This window comes from Sphaeramia orbicularis, unplaced genomic scaffold (genome assembly GCF_902148855.1).
Source record: "Sphaeramia orbicularis unplaced genomic scaffold, fSphaOr1.1, whole genome shotgun sequence".
Lineage (NCBI taxonomy): Eukaryota > Metazoa > Chordata > Actinopteri > Kurtiformes > Apogonidae > Sphaeramia > Sphaeramia orbicularis.
The window spans coordinates 205,802-222,374 of record NW_021941587.1 but is presented as its reverse complement, the minus strand read 5'-3'; the positions used below and the strand labels follow the sequence as shown (position 1 = coordinate 222,374).

Genomic DNA, 16,573 nt, shown 5'->3' with positions numbered 1-16,573 from the left:
AAAACTCATTTACTTCACATTAATCTGAACCCTTTGCTGTTTAAAATTAAACCTCCTTCTATATTTGTCATCCTTTGATACTAAAACAAATAATCTGTGCAAATTTGCAGCAAAAGTCCGTTTCTCGCTCTAAACACAATCAACAATGTCCTTAACCCAGCTAACTGTTTAAACTTAAACAATTCTGATTTAAAAAACAACTCATTTGTATGTTCCCTGAAATTAACATTAGACAGGATTCGTATTACTCTTTTTTGTAATAAAAACAGCAACAACAACAACAACAATAACAACAACAATAATAATAATAATAATAATAATAATAATAATAATAATAATAATAATAAAGCTTGAATGAATGAATATCCATTATTACAGATAGGATTGTTATTTATTTTATCATGGTTTATATTTTAATCATTGGAGGAAAAAAAAGTGTCTGAGACAACAGTCCTTCTCATATGGATCTAATTTTCTGTGTTCACCGCAGCACAAGGCTTTCTGGGTGTCTGTTATATAACGATGACGTCATACTCTGTTCCCAATTCACTTTTTGTGTCCATGAAACAAACTATGTCATGTCCAAACACACACATGGACACACAGGGGTGTTTTGGTCGGTATGTTGTGTGTGTTAAATATACTACAGTGAAGTCACATTTATCACATGAATGGAAAAGTACATATAGTAAAAACAGTGACGTAGGCTGGGTTTTTTCTGGCTGTGTACGTCAGTGGGGCTGCGCATGCGCAGTGGTTGTTGCAGAGTCACTGCTAATGCTGTGACTGTAAACAAGAGTGAGGAGAAGGAAAAGAAAAGTCTGGAATTAAGCTGTCATCCGCCTGGTTCATGTCTGCTTCTGTAAGGGAGAGATTATACTTCGCTGTGGATTTTGTGATACAAGTATAATCGCCCATGTGAAGCCCTTTAATAAGGCAGCCGTTCGTGTTTTTGCGGAGACCGTCGCACAGAGTTAGCCTGTGAAGCTAACCTAAGCTAGCCAGTCCCGTTAGCTTCCCTTATTTGTCGCTAGCTTCGCTGGCTGGTGAAATCCGAAGGCCTTTTTGTGACTGAAAGACGCTATATGCTCTGGGCATATCTCTCTTTATTGCGACCAGGATATCCTGAACCGTAAGTATCACCTCCTGTGTTCTGTGAGTTTTCTGAGTGTTAGCTTCGTGTCAATTATCGTCTTGTTACCAGTTAGCCAGTTAGCTTAGCGGCTAATGTATTTTGCTAGCATTAGCCACCAGGGTGGGAGTGCTTATGAAATGCACTGTTTACAAGCACTGGGATCGACTGGTGTCAGTGTTTTTTGATCATAGATTATTACATGTGACTGTCACACTTCTTTCAGACGTGAAATGTCAAACATTAGTGTTGTTTCGACTAAATTCATGGCTCAGATACTTCTATATTATTTATCCACGTCAGTGTGTTTGTCACGCGCTTGGCCAGTACTAAACAGGACATCTGAGGAACGAAACAAACACAGGAACGATGGGTGGATTCAACTGTGTTATTCCGTTTGTTTTATGTGTTATTGATTATGTTTGAATTGTAATTGTGCGTTTTTAACCTGTCTCTTTTCCAGTTTTGTAAAGCACTGTGAATTGCCCTGTGTATGAATTGTGCTATACTAATAAATCTGCCTTGCCTTGCATTGCCTTGTTTTAATATAGTTTCACATGGGAAATCACCATTATTTAGTTACTTTTCAGGCATTGTAGTCAGTGTTATAATAGTTTTGGATTTTTCATTATAGTTTAGTTTTATTTAGTTTTGACTTTTTTTTTTCTCTAATTCAGTTAGTTTTAATTAGTTTTTAGAGCAGGTTTAATAGTTTTTATTAGTTTTCTTTTTTTTCTAATTGCTTAGTTTTAGTTTAGGTTTTAGTTTCTTTATATCTTTTATCTTCTTCACCGTCGTATTCAAATAAATCCCAGACAGGACTCTGCAGCTTTCTCCCAACTTTAGTTTCCATGTTTCCAGGTAGAGCGGGGACCAGAAGACGACTAAACAACAAGTGGCGAGAAGTGACAGACCTTTAAATATCATATGGTGCCAGCAGCTAAAATTGCTTTAGGGAAATAAATTGATTTTATATCAATCTGACATTGACAAAGATGAAAACAAAGGGAATTTCATCCATAATTTTTATCCGTCTTAGTTAGTTTTGTAAACACACAATACAGTTTCAGTTAGTTATGGTTTTTTTTTTTCCTTTTAATGATAGTTTTTATTTATTTCAGTTAACAAAAATGTTTGTACAATTCTAGTTTTGGTCATTTTGTTAGTTTTCATTAACAATAATAACCTTGATTCTGGTGTGCGGCCTGGGGGTGTTTGTTTTTCCATCAGTGCCAGTCTTAATCCTACATGTGAAAACAGTCACTGAATACACAGATCCAGGTCACATCTGTGGGGTTTAATGCTTGACCTCTGTCTAATGGTTGTACTACAAGTGTAAATGAATACATCAGTTATATAAATGATTGTTGTGTGTCTGTGTTTCAGCTGGGTGGCTGGTCAGAGCAGCCTCCTCCCAACATGGAGGCAGGAGGAAAGGACTGTGAGGATGAAACACTGCAGTCAGCCTTTAAGAAGCTGAGGGTGGATGCTGAAAGGTAAATAACAATGACTCTGGTCTTTATGTTCGTGTGTGGAAACATGTTCTCTGACTCTGTCAGATGTAACATTTTCATTCTGACTACATGTTGTGAAATGCTTCAGAATGTTTTTAGTGTAACTGTTAACATACACATGGTTACTATTCGTCTTTCATATTTATGAAACTATTAAAGGGCTTTTTCAATTCCCTTCAGTAACAGGCAAGAATGAACGGGTGAAATACTCTTTATTGTGTAGCGTTAGATCATGGGTCATTGTTTCATTCTGTTAGGGCTGTAGTGGCTTTACCTGTAGCTACTGCTATAGCAGGGCTATCCAACCCTGGTCCTGGAGAGCCACTGTCCTGCATGTTTTAGACGTTTCCCTCTTCCAGTTCACCTGATGGTTGTTATCGGTCTTCTGCAGAAATTGATGATGGGCTTATCCTTTGAATCAGGTGTGTTGGAAGAGGGAAACATCTAAAACATGCAGGATAGTGGCTCTCCAGGACCAGGGTTGGACAGCCCTGTACTAAAGGTTCCAAAACTCGATATTCGAAAAATCTCTGACGGGACATTTTAGAGAAAATTTGACAGATTAGTGTTGCTAACAGTGGCGATTTCTCATAGACTGCAAGGGAGGCCCGGCTTCCCCTAAAATTACGAAAATTAAATGGTTAAATATGTACGGTTGTGTTGACATTTTATTGACTATAAATGTGTTAGAACACGTTCATCTTAAAGATGAGTTCGTTCAAATCAGCTTTATCACAAATCAACGACACGATGTTGTTCACTTCTCATACATTCCCGTTGCGCTGTTTTCTCCTCCATCTCTGCTCAGTGCATTTGTCTGTAGACTGCGGGCGTCTCTGGGCTTCAATGGGACTGAGTGGAACAGTTTTTTTCATTGCCTCAAAACTGGACGGTAATTGGATAAATGCCACGATGTTGTCCCGCCCCCGGACGCCGGGCGTCTCTGGGGGTGAATGGAGCTGTGGGCGGAGCTCGGCCAGGCTGGACGCCAGAATCCCACGTGCTGATTGGAGGATCAGTCGAAAGGCTGAATCCCGTTTGATTGACAGCTGTTTTCAGATCTACTCCTTCACTGACAGTTCAATTTAATACCGTCGCACATTCTGCTGTGAAAGAGAGAGAGAAACCACTACGAAATTACTCGTTCATTTCTTGCACTGTAAATAAAACACACTCATTGTACTTCCTTGTTTCAATTTAACATAATTTCACTGTTTTCTTGTTTCAGTCACATAATTTAATCATTTCTTGTTTGAGTTTATTATCGTTTTGTAGATAGTTAAATCAATCAAACTGTTGGCTAGGTCGGAGTGAAAGGAGCATCTGTAGTTTAAAAAGGCTGAAGTCTTACACCTGCAACACAATGGGCCAAGGCAATCTAAGCAGAGAGGACACTGGTCCAGTCCCTGGAAAAGACACCTACTTGGTATGATAAGGTCACTGACTATTTTCTTAAAAAGGAACGGAGGGCCGAATGTATGTTTAAATAACTTGACTTTTTTTTTTTTTTTTTTTTGATGTAAGCCGACAATGAGCTTCCCCTGTCTGAAAGACGAGCAGCCGCCACTGGTTGCTAAATGACCGCTATTTTTACTTTTAAATTCATTTTTTGCTTTAGTTGGACCATAAGGGATTATCCAAAACAAGGAGCTACTTTATATTGAAATAAATCATTTTTTGCTTTAGTTGGACCATAAGGGATTATCCAAAACAAGGAGCTACTTTATATTGAAATAAATATTGGAATGCTAATCAATTAAAGTTTGCTCTCTGGTGGGACATTACTGTGTTTTGACCCTGTGGTGTGGAAGGGTTCAACCTGGTGTATATTTTGACGCGTGCATGAATGAATGTCAAGACAGTTTTCTTTGTCCTTGGATCTGTCAGTCCATTTACCGACAAATATCCAGTCCAAGCGATCATTATAGATCACAATGGTTGTTCTATATACTCTAGAAATAAACAAAATAGGCGGTTTAACATATAAAAAACACTGAAAACACCAAACAACTGAATTTACTCGGTGGCTCACGGTCAGAAAATAGTTTGGGGCGGTCCTTAAACACACCCCGCCCACCTCACACAGCAGGTATATGTAACATACCAACACTCATGATGAACTGCACATGTGCGGATCATCACAGACACAGCCACAAACGATTATGAAACTAAGGTCAAAACAAAAAAGAAAAAGAAACAAATTAAAATGTATTTGGGCTCCAACAAGGGCTGCACGGTTTGGTTCTGTTGGGACTGTAGTAGACAGGATTCCAATGTTCAGTTTGAGTCTATGTACTAGGGCATGAGGTAAGTTGTACAAAATACTCATCATCATTTCATCATTTTGAAATGGGTGTGTTTTTTTCAACTCAAACATATAAACTTACCCCTTTCATGCATATTGGTCACTACAATAGACAGCTATTCTACAGCTATTCTCTTGTATATTCACAGGTTTTGTTGTTTTAGCCAACACAGTGGACACTCATGCATCATCCCATACTCTGCAACGGATACCATTGCTGTAACTTTGCTGTTCTTGATAAACCTAATCTGCAGTGATATGTTTTAGTGTAAATCAGTTGTGGATTGTTATTAAACTGTAATTAACAGTTTTCTTAAACAAAAAGCTTTTTCTTTTTTTTTTTTTTTTTTTTTTTTTTTTTTTGCATATTACCTCCATGAAGTGAGTAACAACTAGTATCAGAGTATGTTAAAATATGAGAAAACATCAGATTAGCAGCGTGAAAAATGTTTTTTATTTAGTAGTTGTCACACAGTTTATCACTTCCTGATAATGGGTTTTAAATACATGTTTCTTTGCTTCAAAACTTAAATGCATAGTATGGAGCTGAGTGGACATTTTGAAAAGTAGGTTCATTAAAAAAACTTAAATTGTTTTTTTGTTTTTTTTTTCATGCCTACCGAGGAATAAAAACTATCAGGAAAAAAATCTTGACGAAGGTTCTCATAATTCATGCATGAAAGGCTTAACATAGTAGAAAATGAAGTACAAGTGTCCCTAAATTAAAATCTTCTATTAAATTGCAGGGTTTTATGATCATATACTTGCATGAGCTAACATTGTGATTCCAGGCTGATTATTGTGTAGCTCTATATTGTGTGAACTTTAGATAATTATTTTAATTTCAGGTGGCACATCAAATAAGAACCAGTGTATTCTTGTTCAAACAGATTTTTGTGTATTTGTTTGAATGCTGGGCCGTGGTGGTTTATATGTGACAACGTTCATTTAAAGTGATGGTGTTTTTCTTCTTCTTTCCAGTTTACCTGCAGCTGTAAGCGCTTCAGAGGCGTCTGCTCCCAGAGGAGCATCACGGGCTTGTCTGGACACAGGCGGGGCTAAACCCAAACTGGGCTGCACAAAAGACAACTGGCACGGGTAGGTTCCATCCCTGTTAGGACATAAACGGTCTCCTAAAATAAAGGTTTCAGTTTCACATTAATAATAATAATAATAATAATAATAATAATAATAATACATTTTATTTATAAGCACCTTTCAAGACACCCAAGGACACTGTACAACAAGATAAGACAGACAATCCATAAAATACAAAGAAATAAACAGATAAAAGAAGAATTACTGTATATAGAACATTGGCCCTGTTCAGACGTTGTATGAACATCCAGAACACCTGTATGTCGGTCTGTTCTCACCTGGGGGGGAAGGACTGTCTGAATGTGCTTTCAGTGATTGTTTGGGATTGGAACTGAAATCTCTGCTTCATATGCAAATGAACCAACTGATCTCTAACCAAAAGATAACACACATATTAATTTCAAGTTGAAGAGGTGGACTTTTATGTTTCTTTGCAAATTTATGTCACTGATGCTGGAATGTGAGTGACAGCAGCCTTCAACAGGAAGCGTTACAGGTGCAGGAGACTTTCCTGTCCATCCTCAGTCCTCTCCTCAGTCTCATTGGTCTGTTCGTCTGTCTGTCATCCCTCAGCTGAATCTCTTCCTCATGCTGAACAGTTTCTTAGTTCCATCCACCACAAACAAACGTGTTTACAAACAGAGTCAGGAGGAACTGGGCATCTGAGCAATTTTGTCGTGACGTGCATTGTGGGCAACGAAGGTTCATGCAACTGCCTGACAGCAGCAGCGCCAGCATATGGTATTATATGGATGAAACAAACACGACGCGGAAACGGCTGGAGGAATATGCATAGAGAAGAGCTGTCAAAATCATTTTCGTTCAGGTTCCACATTCACCCCAATATGATCTGCAGTGGGCCGAACCAAAAATAATAACATCATAACCTAGAAATAATGACAACTCCAAGTTTTGTCTTTGTTTTAGTGCAAAACAAACCCAAAACATTAAATTATGAAAATACATACTTTTATAAACTATCCAAACGAAAAAAAATGTGAATAACCTGGAAAAAATGAAATTTCTTAAGAAAAATAAGTGTAATTTTAGCCAGTGAAAAAAGTAAAATTACGTTATGGTAATGTTTACATCGACAATATTTCCCTAAAAATCTGAATAACGTGAACAACATGAAATGTCTTAAGAAAAACAAGTGCAGTTTTAACAATACTCTGCTTCAGTTTATCATTTACACATATGCGTTACAACTTACATTACAATTACAGATACACAAAACATTTAGTAACAGGTAGAATATTGATAAAATTGCATTTACTTGTCTCAAGACATTTCACATTGTTCTTATTTCTTCAGGTTATTCGCAGTTTTTGTAAAATGATTATTTGTTAATGTAAACACTTTCATGTAATTTTACTTTTTACACTAAAACAAAGGGCCAGCTGAGGTGGCTCAGGCATCTGTTTGGGATGCCTCCTGGACGCCTCCCTGGGGAGGTGTTCCGGGCATGTCCCACCGGGAGGAGACCTCGGGGAAGACCCAGGACACGTTGGAGAGACTATGTCTGTGGGCTGGCCTGGGAACGCCTCGGGGTCCCCCCGGAAGAGCTGGAGGAGGTGTCTGGGGAGAGGGAAGTCTGGGCATCCCTGCTTAGACTGTTACCCCCGCAACCCGGCCCCGGATAAGCGGTGGATAATGGATGGATGGATGGAGTAAAACAAAGATAAAATCAGCAGTTATTATTTATAGATTGTGATAGTATTTTTCTGGTCTGACCCAGTTAAGATCTGATTGGTTTATCAGGGGTTTGGGCGACACAGTGATGCAGTGGATAGACCTGGTGCCTCACATAAAGAAGGTCCACGGTTCCATTCCAACACCAGTCCATGGGGGTGGGACCTTTCTGTGTGAAGTTTGCATGTTCTCCTCGTGTCTGTGTGGGTTCTCTCTGGTCCTCTGGCTCCTCCCACCATCCAAACACATGCTGTGATAGGTTCATGGGTTCATCTAAATCCCCCATAGGTGTGAATGTGACAGTGTGTTTGTCTCTATATGTTCAGTCTGTGATGAACTGGTCACATGTCCAGGGTGAACCCGGCCTTCACCTGTACGTAGCTGGGATAGGCTCCGCCCCCGTGACCCTAGTGAGGATAAAGCAGGTTCAGAAAATGAATGAATGGTTTATAGGTGTCTGTATGGAACCTGAAATAAAATGATTTTTACACTATTGATTGTTAATTTCTTCAGTGTCATTTTTGCATTTCACAAAATCATCTCACGGGCCGGACTGGACCCTTTGGTGGGGCCGGATTTGGCCCCCGGGGCGCATGTTTGACACCTGTGGCATAGAGGGAAGGGAGCTCCTGCCGTTTCCACCTCATGTCTGTTCCAGCTGCTGCTGTCAGACAGCGGAGAGAACCGAAGTTTCCCACAATGCACGTCATGGCAAACTTCCTCAGATGCCCCAGTTCCTCCTGACTCTGAATGTAAACACATGGACTGTTTGTGGTGGATGGAACTATGAAACTATTCAGCATGAGGAAGAGATTCAGCTGAGGGATGACAGACAGACGAACAGATTCAGCTGAGGGATGACAGACAGACGAACAGATTCAGCTGAGGAATGACAGACAGACGAACAGATTCAGCTGAGGGATGACAGACAAACAGATTCAGCTGAGGAATGACAGACAAACAGATTCAGCTGAGGAATGACAGACGAACAGATTCAGCTGAGGAATGACAAACAGATTCAGCTGAGGGATGACAGACGAACAGATTCAGCTGAGGAATGACAGACGAACAGATTCAGCTGAGGAATGACAGACAGACGAACAGATTCAGCTGAGGGATGACAAACAGATTCAGCTGAGGGATGACAGACAGACGAACAGATTCAGCTGAGGGATGACAGACAAACAGATTCAGCTGAGGAATGACAAACAGATTCAGCTGAGGGATGACAGACAGACAAACAGATTCAGCTGAGGGATGACAGACGAACAGATTCAGCTGAGGAATGACAGACGAACAGATTCAGCTGAGGAATGACAAACAGATTCAGCTGAGGGATGACAGACGAACAGATTCAGCTGAGGAATGACAGACAGACGAACAGATTCAGCTGAGGAATGACAGACGAACAGATTCAGCTGAGGGATGACAGACGAACAGATTCAGCTGAGGGATGACAGACGAACAGATTCAGCTGAGGAATGACAGACAGACGAACAGATTCAGCTGAGGGATGACAGACAGACGAACAGATTCAGCTGAGGGATGACAGACAGACGAACAGATTCAGCTGAGGGATGACAGACAGACGAACAGATTCAGCTGAGGGATGACAGACGAACAGATTCAGCTGAGGGATGACAGACGAACAGATTCAGCTGAGGGATGACAGACAGACGAACAGATTCAGCTGAGGGATGACAGACAGACGAACAGATTCAGCTGAGGGATGACACAGACGAACAGATTCAGCTGAGGAATGACAGACAGACGAACAGATTCAGCTGAGGGATGACAGACAGACGAACAGATTCAGCTGAGGGATGACAGACAGACGAACAGATTCAGCTGAGGGATGACACAGACGAACAGATTCAGCTGAGGGATGACAGACAAACAGATTCAGCTGAGGGATGACAGACAGACGAACAGATTCAGCTGAGGAATGACAGACAGACGAACAGATTCAGCTGAGGGATGACAGACGAACAGATTCAGCTGAGGAATGACAGACAGACGAACAGATTCAGCTGAGGAATGACAGACAGACGAACAGATTCAGCTGAGGGATGACAGACAGACGAACAGATTCAGCTGAGGAATGACAGACAGACGAACAGATTCAGCTGAGGGATGACACAGACGAACAGATTCAGCTGAGGAATGACAGACAGACGAACAGATTCAGCTGAGGGATGACACAGACGAACAGATTCAGCTGAGGGATGACAGACAGACGAACAGATTCAGCTGAGGGATGACACAGACGAACAGATTCAGCTGAGGAATGACAGACAGACGAACAGATTCAGCTGAGGGATGACAGACAGACGAACAGATTCAGCTGAGGGATGACAGACAGACGAACAGATTCAGCTGAGGAATGACAGACAGACGAACAGATTCAGCTGAGGGATGACAGACGAACAGATTCAGCTGAGGAATGACAGACAGACGAACAGATTCAGCTGAGGAATGACAGACAGACGAACAGATTCAGCTGAGGGATGACAGACAGACGAACAGATTCAGCTGAGGAATGACAGACAGACGAACAGATTCAGCTGAGGGATGACACAGACGAACAGATTCAGCTGAGGAATGACAGACAGACGAACAGATTCAGCTGAGGGATGACACAGACGAACAGATTCAGCTGAGGGATGACAGACAGACGAACAGATTCAGCTGAGGGATGACAGACAGACGAACAGATTCAGCTGAGGAATGACAGACAGACGAACAGATTCAGCTGAGGGATGACAGACAAACAGATTCAGCTGAGGAATGACAGACGAACAGATTCAGCTGAGGAATGACAAACAGATTCAGCTGAGGGATGACAGACGAACAGATTCAGCTGAGGAATGACAGACAGACGAACAGATTCAGCTGAGGAATGACAGACAGACGAACGGATTCAGCTGAGGAATGACAGACAGACGAACAGATTCAGCTGAGGGATGACAGACAAACAGATTCAGCTGAGGAATGACAGACGAACAGATTCAGCTGAGGAATGACAAACAGATTCAGCTGAGGGATGACAGACGAACAGATTCAGCTGAGGGATGACAGACAGACGAACAGATTCAGCTGAGGAATGACAGACAGACGAACGGATTCAGCTGAGGGATGACAGACAGACGAACAGATTCAGCTGAGGGATGACAGACAGACAAACAGATTCAGCTGAGGGATGACACAGACGAACAGATTCAGCTGAGGGATGACAGACAGACGAACAGATTCAGCTGAGGGATGACAGACAGACGAACAGATTCAGCTGAGGGATGACAGACAAACAGATTCAGCTGAGGAATGACAGACGAACAGATTCAGCTGAGGAATGACAAACAGATTCAGCTGAGGGATGACAGACGAACAGATTCAGTTGAGGAATGACAGACAGACGAACAGATTCAGCTGAGGGATGACAGACAGACAAACAGATTCAGCTGAGGGATGACAGACAGACAAACAGATTCAGCTGAGGGATGACAGACAGACGAACAGATTCAGCTGAGGAATGACAGACAGACGAACAGATTCAGCTGAGGGATGACAGACGAACAGATTCAGCTGAGGAATGACAGACAGACGAACAGATTCAGCTGAGGAATGACAGACAGACGAATAGATTCAGCTGAGGGATGACAGACAGACGAACAGATTCAGCTGAGGGATGACAGACAGACGAACAGATTCAGCTGAGGAATGACAGACAGACGAACAGATTCAGCTGAGGGATGACACAGACGAACAGATTCAGCTGAGGGATGACAGACAGACGAACAGATTCAGCTGAGGGATGACAGACGAACAGATTCAGCTGAGGAATGACAGACAGACGAATAGATTCAGCTGAGGGATGACAGACAGACGAACAGATTCAGCTGAGGGATGACAGACAGACGAACAGATTCAGCTGAGGAATGACAGACAGACGAACAGATTCAGCTGAGGGATGACACAGACGAACAGATTCAGCTGAGGAATGACAGACAGACGAACAGATTCAGCTGAGGAATGACAGACAGACAAACAGATTCAGCTGAGGGATGACAGACGAACAGATTCAGCTGAGGAATGACAGACAGACGAACAGATTCAGCTGAGGAATGACAGACAGACGAACAGATTCAGCTGAGGAATGACAGACGAACAGATTCAGCTGAGGAATGACAGACAGACGAACAGATTCAGCTGAGGAATGACAGACAGACGAACAGATTCAGCTGAGGAATGACAGACAGACGAACAGATTCAGCTGAGGAATGACAGACAGACAAACAGATTCAGCTGAGGAATGACAGACAGACGAACAGATTCAGCTGAGGAATGACAGACAGACGAACAGATTCAGCTGAGGGATGACAGACAGACGAACAGATTCAGCTGAGGAATGACAGACGAACAGATTCAGCTGAGGAATGACAGACGAACAGATTCAGCTGAGGGATGACAGACAGACGAACAGATTCAGCTGAGGGATGACAGACAGACGAACGGACCAGTGAAACTGAGGATATGACTGAGGATGGACAGAACTGAGGAAACACTGGACCTGAAAGTCTCCTGCACCTTTAAAGGGTGACAGTCAGTCAGTTCATCATCAACATAAATATGACAACTTTGACCATTTTCGATCATCTCTCTTGTATACCGGACACTGTAAGAATGATTGAATGTTAAAGTGTCTCTTGAAATTGCTCATGGGTTGTGTGAACTGTGCATATTCTGTTTCCTCATGACGAATAGATATTAAGCAAATGCTTGGGGCTTTTTAAAAAATTCAAACATGAATATACTTTAAGACAATGCACAGGGTTTCTGCAGGTCATTAAAAAGCATATAAAGTCATTAAATAGATTTGGTGAAAATTAAGGCCTTACATGGCATTAAAACGCATTAAATTTGATGTCCAGGGGCATTAAAAAATTAAATACAGTTGATGGAAAACAATTTATTTTGATTGTATAAACATTTAATCATTTTGATCAGAAGTATAGTGTGATGATTGACAGGTGGAAGCCTTTAATTGACTATTGTTTATGGCCGATAAATGAAGTCACAACACCGGATGCTTGGAATGTAACGTACTGTGAACCAAGGTTATTATCGTTAACGAAAACTAACCAAATGATGAAAACTAGAATTGTAAGAACATTTTTGTTAACTGAAATAAATAAAAACTATAATTAAAAGAAAAAAATGATAACTAACTGAAACTGTATTGTGTGTTTATAAAACTAACTGTAAAACGGATAAAAATTATGGATCAAATTCCCTTTGTTTTCATCTTTGTCAATGTCGGATTGGTATGAAATCAATTTATTTCACTCAAGCAATTTTAGCTAGTGTCACCATACAACACTTGACGGTCTGTCACTTCTCGTCACTTGTCGTTTCGAGCCAAAGACTAAAGTTGGGAGAAAGCAGCAGAGTCCTGTCTGGAATTTATTTGAATACAACGACGGAGAAGAAGAGAAAAGAGACCACTGAACTACAACTAAACTAAACTTAACTAAAACTAAACTAAGCATGTAGAAAAAAACGAAATCTAATAAAAACTAACAAACCTGCTCTAAAAACTAATTAAAACAAACTGAATTAGAGAAAAAAGTCAAAACTAAATAAAACTAAACTAGAATGAAAAATCCAAAACTATTCGAACCTTGGTGTCTGTGTGTTCATGCTGTGGTGAAAGAGTGGAGGGAATATGAGCAGATGTGGGACAAACGGAAAAATGCCAGTTTGAGCAGAAGTGATTGCAGGAGGAACTACTGAGAACCTGTGGACAGTAAATGTATAAATAAAACTATATATAAAAGTGTATGTGCAGTTGGACATGGGCATTAAATGTGTTTAAAGTGGCGTTAAAAAGGACATTAAATTAGATTTACTGGTGCCTGCAGAAACCTGTACATACTGATCTGTGAACCTGGAAAGTGTTCAGAACTCTGTTTGGTGTAATAACCCTGATGTACGCTGTCCAGCCAAAAACAGTCAGTCACAGTTAAGGATGGAACCAGATGAACATTTCAGATCACTGTTACTGTGACCAAAATTATCACAGTTATCATTATTATCGCTGTATTATTGAAATTGTGCTCAAAATGTTCAAAAAGTACTAATACACACACTGAAAGAATTTAACCAAGTTGTATTTTTAAAAAATAACAATAAAATAAAATAATCGTCCCAATGTCCCTTCTGCTGCAGAAACATTCCAATGTTCACCCTTAGTGGTCAGAGTCTATTCTGTCTGTTTTTCAGTCCTTTTGATTTGGCCTTTATATACTATAGAAACAAATGTTTACTATACCCATGTTTGGGATCTGTTTTTTCAGCACAACTTCATCTATATTATCTGTCTATTATTTTTAAACTTTACCCCTACACAAAAGGACAGAAAATACAGAAATATATATAAAATCCGATTTGAAAAATGTATATAATTAATTGCATAAATAACACACAGATGCTTAACGAACTTTTTCAGACTTTAAAAGTGAATATTGGTTCAAATACTGGGTATAGAAAATTAAAATTGTAATAAATTCAAACTATACTCAAATATTTGACATTAAAGCAGATCTTAACAGAGGGTTTTCTCCCCTAAAAGTGTGGTAATCAAACACAGTTATCGTGAGAATTAGAATTTAAACGCTAATACTAACCGTCTGTGATTTTACCGCTGTTTATCATTATACCGGTAATGGTTCCATCCCTAATTCATACGATGCATTGTTTTGTGTCTTTCCCCTCATTGCTGATCTCTCCTTTTGTTCTTCAGATGCAGTAGGAAAAGTTCCAGAGGAGCGTCCAGAACGCAGCGCCGTCGCAGGTCCAAGTCGCCCATCCTCCACCCCCCTAAGTTCACCTACTGCAGCGCCGCCACAGCATCCAGTGGCTGTTTGAAGCAGCAGCGCCTGGCCGTCCCTGACCTGGCCGAGCCTTGTCCTGCGGTGGACGGAAGAACGCTGTCCTCCAGAGCTGCCGCCCCCCCGGCCCATACGGACCTGCCCCCCCCAGGCACGCACAGTCACATGACACATCCTCTGGTTTTCGGATCCTCCGCCAGGTACGACACACGCGTTATAGATGCAGCTGCCGGTTCCACGCCGTCTTCACCACAGATCCCCGCTACCGCTCCTACCGTCGCCACCCCCCCCTGGAGACGCGCGGTCGAGCGAAGACGGCGGTCCGCAGAAAAGTGCCTGTGACGGAGCGGAGCGTGGAGGCGCTGCAGAAGCCTCTGACTTCAGAGCGCTGTCCAACAGCAGCAGGACGGCACCGGGCCTCCGCCCCCCCTGCTCCTGCGCACGCACAAAGGCTTCCGATTCGCAGCCGGAAAACCCTGAACGGGAGGCGGAGCCTCAGTGCCGCTGCCGGGCCCGACACGTGGGCTGGAACGACGTGGAGGTGTACTCCTTCACCGGCCTCCGCGACGTCATCTCCGAGTGCGAGCGGACCCTGGCGAGCCCCGGGGACGCCCTCAGAACTGTCAGCACCACCGCCAACCCCAACACGAGCGCGTCGCCGGCGTCAGCACCGGCGTCGTCAGGCTCTCCTCGCTCGTGTTCGGAGCAGGCGCGAGCGTACGTGGACGACATCACAATAGACGACCTTTCCGGATACATGGAGTATTATCTATACATCCCCAAGAAGATGTCACACATGGCCGAGATGATGTACACTTAAGAAACAAACATATGATTATTATTATTATTATTATTATTATTATATCAGAGAAGGAATTATTAAGGTTAAGGTTAAGGGTTTTTTTTTCTGTCATTGAGGAACAGACGGCTTATGAGGAATGTCAGTAGTGGATAGAAAAACAGACCAGGCATGAAGGTTGGAACTGAAATAATACAAATTAAATTCATTTGAACCCAGGCTGAAATGCCCCCTAACCCCCCCGCCCCGCCCCCTGTTTGAGCCCCTCCCCCTCTCATTTGGCTCGATCTGCTGGGTGCATTCCCTCCACCTGTTTGTCTTCAGTTTCAGCCCTTCCTTCTTTTCTTGCTCTGGGTAACTTGGACAGTTTTGCGTTTACATACACAGTTGCCAAAGCTCTGGTGCAGAAGGACATGATACTGTCGTAGGAATATGCAAAGGTGTGATTATGTTTGTGCTGTTGTGACACTGAAACTGTCACCTGTCTGGATTCAATTTCTCTCAATAAATACGCAGATTTTGTTGAAATGGTCGTGTTTCAGCTGCTGTTGTGTTCTTTCACATCTGCATTAACCCTTTAACACCAAACGTATCATAATTGATCCATAAGTTTTGAAGACCTCGAAATAAGGGTTAGGGTTCCTGATCCTCGAGAGCTATAAGCTTAATTCAAGATTTTTTTGCTTAATTCAAGTTTGTTTTCTGTTGTTTTTGTTTTTTTTTGCTTAATTCAAGTTTTTTTTTTTTTTACTAATTTCAAGATTTTTTTGCTTAAATTTTTTTTTTCCTTAATTCAAGATTTTTTTGCTTAATTCAAGATAATTTTTTTTACCTTAATTCAAGATTTTTTTTGCTTCATTCAAGTGTTTTTTGTTGTTTGTTTTTTGCTTTATTCTCTGGAAAATCTGAGTCCAAAAAATCTTACCAAGATAATTTTCAAATCTGGTTAAAAACTGCTCTAGATCATTATAGATGCCCATTTATGTGTTTCTAGAAGTGTTTCAAGTTTTTTTCAGACTTTATTCAAACATTCATTGGTGCCCCCTGGTGCTCCAAAAGGAGTAATTTTGGACCATGTTCAGGTCTGGAAAAAACTGTTCTAGATCACTGTAAACGCCCAGCTATTCGTTTTTTGAGGTGTTTAAA

At 41.4% G+C, this 16,573-nt stretch overlaps 1 protein-coding gene across 1 annotated transcript; it reads left to right on the top strand.

Moving 5' to 3' along the window:
• Window positions 1–576: 576 nt before the first annotated feature.
• Window positions 577–15,959, top strand: LOC115416295 (oxidative stress-responsive serine-rich protein 1-like). The gene is given in 5 exon segments (XM_030130045.1): window positions 577–1,132; window positions 2,519–2,628; window positions 5,933–6,049; window positions 14,541–14,849; window positions 14,851–15,959. Coding segments are annotated over 4 exon segments (1,101 nt in total). The 5' UTR covers window positions 577–1,132; window positions 2,519–2,551; the 3' UTR covers window positions 15,449–15,959.
• Window positions 15,960–16,573: the final 614 nt, after the last annotated feature.